The sequence below is a fragment of the Lethenteron reissneri genome, chromosome 55 (genome assembly GCF_015708825.2).
Source record: "Lethenteron reissneri isolate LAM-NWPU_2019-01 chromosome 55, ASM1570882v1, whole genome shotgun sequence".
Classification (NCBI taxonomy): Eukaryota; Metazoa; Chordata; class Hyperoartia; order Petromyzontiformes; family Petromyzontidae; genus Lethenteron; species Lethenteron reissneri.
Window position 1 is genome coordinate 4279819 of NC_083833.1, and position 9301 is coordinate 4289119.

Consider the following 9301-nt stretch of genomic DNA (forward strand, 5'->3'; position numbering starts at 1 on the left):
GTTTACGCTGGACGTGACGTCACGTCGTCTTAGCTCTAGGCTTGACGTCACGTAGTTTACGATAGACGTGACGTCACGTCGTTATAGCTGGACGTGACGTTTTCACGCTGGACGTGACGTCACGTTGTTTACGCTGGACGTGACGTCACGTTGTTTACGATGGACATGACGTCACGACGGCGTCGTCCGGCCGTTGTGAGAAGGCACACAGGAGGCGATGGAGGAGGAGGAGGCCGACGCCGCCGCCGCCTCGGCCGGGCTCAACGACCTCCCCGAGGCGGTGCTCCTCCACATCTTCGGCTTCTTGTCGGTCGGCGAGGTGCTACGAGTCAACAGGTGTCGTGTGTTCTCCACGCGCCGTCGCGGAGCCAGACAAATATGACCGCTGAGTGAAGGCCCTCTCGCCTCCTGCTGCCCCCCATCACCACCTCCACCACCAAAGCCACAATCCTCTGAAGCGCCCAACAATCGTGCGACGTTGTCGTGATCCACCCACCTACACGGAGGCCGTGTGCCACGTGAACTCGCCGTTTCGCCGTGTATCTCTTCGGTGGACGTCCTATAACAATATCGTTGAGACTGGACGCGTTTCATGTTTTTTTACACGATTTCATTTAGCTCGCTCTGTCTGTTGTTGTTGTCGTTGTTGATGTCGTTGATGTCGTTGTTGTTGTTGTTGTGTCCTCAAATATTGTAACTCAATTTTGAACCCACTTCCCAATGTGGAATCGACTGCAAATTTGTTATAATTGTGTCATACTGATGACAATACTGTATTCTATCATTAAAAATGAACACAAATATTTATTTTTAAACATTTTTTATTTAAAGCTTTCGTGACTGCAGGGATTAATATTTGGTTCTATCGGTAAAGTCACGTAGAAGGGAAATAATAAAGTTAGAAAATTTTCTTGCTGTGGATTTCACACCTGATGATGATTGCTTGTGTTGCAGTCGAAACGTCGTGATATTTTTTATTGTTTTATATTTTTATAATTTTATATTTTTAGAATTTTATTATTTCCCTTCTACGTGACTTTACCGAAAGAACCAAGAATATGTTTCATGTTATGTTTCGGCTTGGGTCTAATTGTCCACGGTCCCTTACGTTATGGCAAGCTTCGGGGCCACTTCCTGGAGTCGTGGAGTTCTGCCATTACTAGTACATTTCATAAAAGCGTGTTTTTTTTTATGTTACTTTTTTTGTTGGGCTGAGTTGGTAATTCCTTCCCTCGCCTGGTATGCAGGTGGTCGTATTCTGTATTTGGAATTTGCGTGTCTCTCTCCCAGAGGTGTGGACTCGAGTCATGTGACTTGGACTCGAGTCAGACTCGAGTCATGAATTTGATGACTTCAGACTCGACTTGGACTTGCATAACAATGACTTTGTCCCACCTCTGAGGTGTGGACTCGAGTCATGTGACTTGGACTCGAGTCAGACTCGAGTCATGAATTTGATGACTTCAGACTCGACTTGGACTTGCATAACAATGACTTTGTCCCACCTCTGCTCTCTCCCCAACCCTCCCCCCCCCCGTGGTTCGCGTGGATTTTTCTCTGGGTCCTCCGGATTTTCCCCTCCGCATTTATAAACATGCGGTTTAGAATGTTTACTTTGGCTGTGGTAAATTTACACACGATGAGCCATCATTTTTGGGCAGGTCGCTTTTGAAAAGTGAACTTAGAAGTGGCTATGTGGTATCTGCTTTCACTTAGTCCGTTCTTAAACACAAAGGGGTTATGCGTCTCTGCGAGAGATCCAAATGGATATATTGGGAATGTGGAATTTCCACCCACTTGGTCGGAAATATAAGTGCTGACCCATTAGTTGTGTTTGCAAGCAGAAGTGGACATTTAAATGATGTTATTTTGAATGTATGGTTTCATAAAGCACGGAATTACAAATGACTTTTTGCAATTAATACATCATTTTGAATCCGTATGTTTCTGTATCATCAGAGTCTGCAAATTTTGGCGTAGACTCGCACGCGACAGATGTCTATGGAAGAATGTGGACTTAACACCCTATAAGGTGAGTGTATTTAATTAGAACACTAAAATAAAAGGTAATGGTGCAGCCCTGCACATTTATTTCTCACACCACGTTGACGGAAGGGCGTCCACTACAGAGAGCTCTCGAGCAGACCTACAGGATATTTTGTCCTATACTGGCCAGACGTCTTGGAAGATACAAATACTAAAAATAGTGATACATCATAATGGTCCAGCCCTTTGTCAGTCCACATTGGATACAAGCCTAACCACACCATGTCGATCGTGAAGATTGATCAACCATATTTCACTCAGCTGGTCAGTGTGAGTTGATGTGTAAACATCACCACTGGGGAAACATAGGTGCCAGCCAGCCACCCACCCCCTGATGTGCCATGACAGCTTTCATAGGTGCTTCCTCTCAGAATGTTCTCCAACAGTGTTAAGGCGATACGAGGGATCTTTGTCTTTGTGAGATCAGATTTTTATAACTTTGTTGACACTGCAAAATTTTAAGGCGCATCTTACTCTCTAGAGCATCTTATGATCGTGGAATACGCTATTGGTCCCTTGCGAATGTGACTTATCTTCCGTCTTGGGTTCTCACCTTGTTAAACGAAATAAATATTCTTTGGGTCTTTCGATAAAGTCACGTAGATAGGCTCAAAGAAAATAACAAAAAACTACGACGTTTCGATCGCAACACAAGCGGTCGTCATCAGCCCTTTAATTGGTGGAAACCCACCGCCAATCGCGCTCGCTGCCCATCACTTACATTAACATCAGCTGCCCCACCCTTGCTGCTGACATTTGGGCTACGCCCATTTTAAACCTTTATAAACAGTTTGCCTTTAGAAGCTAACCCCCTTTTCCTGATGACGAACGTTTGTGTTGCGATCGAAACGTCAAAGTTTTTTGTTATTTTCTTTTAAACTATCTACGTGACTTTACCGAAAGACCCAAAGAACGTGAATTTCTGCAGTCACGAAAGCTTTAAGTCAAGATTGAAACGAAATAAAGTTTGAACTGGAAACATCACACGGCCGCGTTGCACGTTTTACATCCCACGGCTCCGTCACAGCCACCTCTCGCCTGATCCCCGCCACACAGCTGGACGCGCGCACACTGCGCCAGGTGCTCCGCCGGCATGGCTCGGCAGCCCTGCACTCGCTGAGCTTGCGCAGCTCCCTGCTGCACCGCCAGAACTCCCGCCGCCACTTCCTCACGGATGCCGTGCTGCGGGAGGTGGGCCGCTCGAGCCCCAGCCTGCACACGCTCGACGTTTCGCACGCCAACCTTCGCCACCTCTCGTTCGCCATGCTGCCCGCATCGCTGCGCACGCTGCGCCTCAGCATGTGCGAGATGCCACGCGACTGGCTGAGCCGCTGTGACTCGGTGGGGCCTAGGCTCACGTGCCTGGAGGTCGCCAACGTCCCGTCGTTCAGCAACGACGCGCTGGTGGATGCCGCACGTGGCCTGCCGCTGACGGCGCTGTCGCTGAGCCTCGCGTACCGGTGCGTTACGCGCGCATGATGGGGACGTGCGCACGTGTGTGCAAGTGTATGTGCCGTGCCGAGCTTCATAGGTGCTCGCTAACAGGAATTCTAGACTTAGTTACGTGATGTCACCTTTCTAGGGCTGTTTGACATTCTATTTTGTACAAATTTGAAAAGATAATTATAAATAGTTCTTACACTTTTTGTATCTGATGAGAAACTCGTCAGATAGAAAAGTGCTTGCAGTTTGGAAATGAACAATAATACGTGCAACAGGTGATTTATAGAAGCAACCTGGCCCCAAATGGTAGCTCATGGAAGGGGCCTATCATGTGGAAATGTATAGCAGCCAAATGTATAATGTGCACAGCCTTGATTCAGATCACCAACTCAGAAGGGTCAAAATTGTGGCTATTATTAGTTTAGACAGCAGTAGAATGAGACAACTGTTTACCGGTTTCCTCCTTGTTAGGAATCATCAGTTCAGCTTATCCATCATTACGTGAGCATCCCTTGTAGTCCTGGAGCATAGACGATATTTTACCTGTTGCTTACACCTGAGATGGCACAAATTTAGTTTCCAATTTATAGTCCGTGGCCAATAACAGTGCATCATGTGGTAACCGTTTGAAAGGAGTGGGTTATCAAATAATTAACTTTTATTCACAATGTAAATATATTGGTTCTAATAATGGTTTGCTTCCTCACATGGTACCAATATCTTGCTCTAGCCCATAAGACTATTAAGGACAACACTTTCGGTCGGTGTGTCGTGAGCAGAGTGACGGACAACGGGCTACATGCCTCGTGCGAGAACTTTGGGGCTCTGCAGCGGCTGCGTCTGAGCCAGGGCAGCATCACCGACCTCGGCCTGCACCACATCTGCCGGCACATGCCCGCCCTTCGCAAGCTCGAGCTGTTCCGATCAAACAAGCTGACCGACGCGGGCCTGGCCTGCTTCGGCCGCAGCCTGCCCCTCCTCTCCACGCTCGTGCTCTCTGGCTGCGCATTCACCGCAAAGGGCATTGGCCAGGCGTGTCGGGAACTACCCGCCCTGCGACGACTCGATTTGGCCGAGCTGCAGCTGACGGAGCAGGAGGCGGAGCAGATCCGCAGAACGTTGCCCAAGTGCAACATCGTCTTGCGGGAGCCTCCGGAAAGAAACCCGCCCGGCGGTTTGCTGCAAGCGCAGGTGTTTGTCGGCAGGAATTAAAGACCCGTGAACAATCTGAAAGCGTGATACTATGGAAATATAATCGTACTAACAACAAAAAACAAGCTTGTATATCGCCTTTCACTGCAAGTTATACCAAGGTACATTACCATGTCCGCGGAATATAAAACTACAAAATGTTAAAATATGATGTATCCCATTCATCGTATGAAGGTGTGAATTGAATGGAAGTAAAAAGCAATTGGTTTCTCAGGCCACTGCTGGAAATAAGGCCTCAACTAGAGGAAATTAGAGCTCTTCGAGAGGGTATTTGTTTTACTCTTCCAAGCTTGAAAAGGATGTCTACATAAAAAAAAATATGCCAAAACCACCTGTGCTATTATTAAAATGAACGTATTTGGGTATCTGTCCGGTGGGTTTCTGCCTAGCCACTAGATAGTTCTTTGTAATTATATGTTGGGGAGTTATTTACCGTCTATTGGCCACATACTCTTAGCATTGGGCTGAGTGAAAACTAAATTTTCACGGTGCGCATTTTTGCAGTTGGTGGCTGGACCGAAACTATCAAATGTCTGCGCATTAGAAACTGGTTTAGCTCAAGATGTGAATGCAAGATCGTAGCAGTGATTACTCTGATATTGTATTTATGTCCATAAATCACTCGACCTCTGAAAAGTTGGTTCTTTTGATAGTTATTAAGAGGCTGGGTTAGGTTGTACTTGGAGGCCACCTTTTGGAAAAAATACCTGATATGTGCATAACAATCTCCAGAAATACTGCAATTGTAATACTTTCACGTTAAGCACATTTTTGAGGTCTACTGCAAATAAAATTCAAATAAACTTACGCTGTTTCCTACTTTGAAGCGTTTTATTCCATGAGGTCTTACAGTGAAGACTTTTAAAACGTGTAATCACATGACTACATAGCACAAGACAATCATGTATCCTACTTAGTGGGAGGTCATGTTAAAAATATTCTCTGATTTACGTAAGCTAGCTGTAGTAGAATAGAAATCTTAAAATTGTAACACCTTTCAGAATGATGGTTTTGGGTTGAGATTGGTGGGACGCAGGATGCAGGAGAGCAGGATACCAAAATCGACACCGGAGTAGCACCAATAATTCGGTGACTAAGGGAAAGACAAAGTTAGGAAGGTGATGGTGGTGATGACAAAGAGTGGCCTATGGCAGACGTGACAACTGTAACAAAAGGAAGACAAAGCCACGTGGTGGTGGTGATGAGCCTGTAAGAGTTGTCCCCGAAACACTGTCAACTGGAACAAGGGGAAGACCTAAAGGTGGTCATGAGGGTTGAAAATCAGACATTTTAACTATGCAACAGCTGATTTAAAGCTTTTATGACTGCAGGGATTCATATTATTGGTTCTTTCGGTAAAGTCACGTAGAAGGGAAATAATAAAAATATAAAATAATAAAAATTATCACGACGTTTCGACTGCAACACAAGCAATCATCATCAGGTGTGAAATCCACAGCAAGAAAATTTGAAAAAAGTGGCGTTTTTTTCTTAACGTCAGCACCACGGACAGCGATATGGCAGTTGGTCAGATGGACGAGTCCATCTATGTGGATTTCACACCTAATGATGATTGCTTGTGTTGCAGTCGAAACGTCGTGAGAATGTTATTGTTTTATATTTTTATTATTTTTCTTTTACGTGACTTTACCAAAAGAACCAAGAATATGTAACAGCTGTGAGGTCGAGCAGAAGTGATCGCAAGATTCGATTTCATCAACAACTTTGTGACGATCCCTGAATGTTTTTGCACACACCTCCAGAAAACATGTTGGTATTGTGCACCATTGACTAAAACAGGTCAATTAAATCAATTCCTCATATGCTGCACTTTGACCATTGTACCATATAACCAACGCTGATTTTAGTTGAAAAAGTACAGTATTTAAGAGTAGGCTTGGACATTATGGATTAGAGCAGTGGTTCACAGGCTTTGATCCGTAAACCACTGGTGGGTTATCCTCAAGGCTGCGTGAGGTGGCTTGTGGAACTGTTGCAGATTTTTTTTTTCTTCACAACCCATAATTTTCACTGCGTGGTCAATGAACAGTGACCCATGGATCTACTTTGGTAATCACTGGAGTAGGTGTGGAATTTACTGGCTGCGGTTTTTTCAAAAGGTGAATTCTCTCTGGAATGTGAATGCAGTTGTATCCCAGAGAAAACGTCCTTTGTAATGCAGGGTTTTATGGTATTCATTGCCACTTTCTGCCATGGCAGAAGCTCAATGTAAACCCAATAATTCAGAATTACAATTGGTAAATATAACAGTACTACAATATTCTCCATTGATGTTCTTGCTTCAGGTGATGGTATTTTTCTACGAAATGTATATAAATTCAGTGCATATTTTACCCATTTGGTGTCACAGACGTAAGGGTGAATTAAAAGGTGAAATGTTTTACGTCCATTTTATCTGTGGATAAGATATTGTAGGATTAGCATTCAGTATATTCGGCAAACTCTTCCGGTTAACCGCTATCTCAGCAAAACTGGGCAGCCGCTTTGTACTAACCTCATGGAAATAGCCGTCGATTAGTTCCACACCTTTCTCGCAGTGACCCCCAATTGTTTTGACCGACATGTAATGCACAGTGCGCACCAAAGCGACCGGCGAAATGTCCGAAAAGGTGCGATGGCCTCACAACATATTCTTTGGGTCTTTCGGTAAAGTCACGTAGATAGGTTCAAAGAAAATAACAAAAAAGAATACATTGTTCTTTTATTTGAACCTATCTACGTGACTTTACCGAAAGACCCAAAGAATATGAATTCGTGCAGCCACGAAAGCTTTAAGTCAAGGTTTCACAACAGTTGTTGACGGACATACGCATCATCGGCAGGGGGCACAGACACACTTTATGAAGGTCCCACCAGCGAATGGATCCCCCGGTGGTTATTGGCGATATTACAGATTTGGATCCACGCAGTTTGCTCCCAACTTTTTCACGGATAAAAAGGCGTTCATACTGTACAAAAATTATATTGATTCCATAAGGGGTTTTTTTTGGGTGGGGGAGGGGGCGTTTATATCACGTAAATATAAATGTGTTGTTAAACCCGCCACCACCCGACACAAGCCAATTAGTAAGGTTTGGCATATTTTGCTTACGTGACAAAACTTGCTAATTGGCTGTGTCGGGTGGTGGCGAACTTAACGACACATTTATATTTACGCGATCTAATCCATAAAAAAACCTCATGGATAATATCGGTTGCGATAGCTTACGTGTTAAACTGATTACATAAAATCTATTCAACCTATTGGCTAGTGACTCGGTTCAAAGTCTTACGGTTCGCGAGCTACGGTGTGTGTTTAAAGATGTTTAAGGTAGACGAATGCGGACTCAAATATACTCTGATTTTTATACAAAATGTGTGAGCCGAATCTAAAAATGTTTGGGCGGGGGTGTCATGATACCCCTAACACCCATTGACTGAACCCCTGGTCATCAGTATTTCATCACATAGCAGGTTTCAGTGACTGGCGGTCGTCATTGCTGTTTAAATACCACTCTCAACTCTTGATAATTTCAGTGCATGCATTTCACAACAGACACTGCCACTTCACGCCATGGTCTTAGCGGTGGGCAATGAGGGATGCTTCCCAGACTGCAAAGTTGCAGATAGGTGCTAAAAATGTACGAGCACAGAGGACTGTTACGTTTTAAACCGAATGCCTCTGATAGAGTCTCATACGCGCATGCAAAAGTCCAGGCTCCCAGTGACTTATTACACGTTTCTGCAGTTAAAATGTCGCCTTGCCGAAGAAATACGTTGTCTCGGAACAGAGAAATGATGCATGCTGTGGCCAAATTGGGGAGCGGGACAAAGTTATTTTTGGGGCAGGGATTTATCTCCCATAATTCTTGTCAATGTTACGGAAAACATTTTTTAGTGTAATCAGCATGTCATCGGGCGAAGTATCCAATCGGATCGCTCACAGAACGGTGCAACACTTCGTGTTAGAGAAGAGACCACGGAAGCGGGTCTCACAGAGTTAGCTCCCCTCTGGTCCACACGCGGTAGAGGGCAGAACTTACCACTCGCTCTGAATAAGTTAAACTGATCATTATAATTCTCGAAGCTGAAACGTAGCCAAATTTAAAGTGCAGAACAAAATTTAGCATGATGGTTTTTTGTGTGTGCAGTCATTGGTGACTGGGTTAAGACCATTAACTCATTACCCTTGAGGACCTGGTTTATTCAAATCGTGGGAGAAGGTACATTGCCCTCCAAGGGGCCCCACGTACGACTAACACATTCCTGCGGAGGGAGCTGGTAGGAACGTTGGGTTGCTCGGTCAATGGTCAGGGTCAACGGCGCCGTGGTGTATTCCGCAAATATGCCCGACTGTGAGGGCGGGCACAAGCCGGCGTGAGTAGGTTAAACGTTGAGTTTTATAAGGGCGCCACGGGGTGACCAGCCCCTCCCCACCCAGCCCCTCCCTCCTCACCCTCCCCTCCCCTTCCCACCCAGCCCCACCCAGCCCTTCCCCACCCTCCCCCCACCCAGCCCCTTCCTCCCCACCCAGCCCCTCCCTGCACGACGGACGGACACAATAATCCCCTGTGGGCTGGTGTAACCAGGAGGTTCCAAC

The 9301-nt window shown here is 45.4% G+C and overlaps 1 protein-coding gene across 1 annotated transcript; it reads left to right on the forward strand.

Annotated features, from left to right (window-relative positions):
• The first annotated feature begins 178 nt into the window (after positions 1-178).
• FBXL12 (F-box and leucine rich repeat protein 12) lies at positions 179-5508 on the forward strand. The gene is made up of 4 exons (XM_061574303.1): positions 179-336; positions 1960-2032; positions 3103-3506; positions 4269-5508. Exons 1-4 carry the CDS (start codon positions 218-220, stop codon positions 4699-4701), a joined length of 1029 nt encoding a protein of 342 aa, XP_061430287.1. The 5' UTR covers positions 179-217; the 3' UTR covers positions 4702-5508.
• The last annotated feature ends 3793 nt before the right edge of the window (positions 5509-9301 follow it).

Bases quoted from the DNA above. Each gene is read 5' to 3' on its own strand.
- FBXL12 (XM_061574303.1), top strand. From the start codon at position 218: ATGGAGGAGGAGGAGGCCGACGCCGCCGCCGCCTCGGCCGGGCTCAAC. The intron at 337-1,959 runs GTGTCGTGTGTT...CTGTATCATCAG, and splicing joins GAGGTGCTACGAGTCAACAG to AGTCTGCAAATTTTGGCGTA. The intron at 3,507-4,268 runs GTGCGTTACGCG...TGTCGTGAGCAG, and splicing joins TCGCTGAGCCTCGCGTACCG to AGTGACGGACAACGGGCTAC.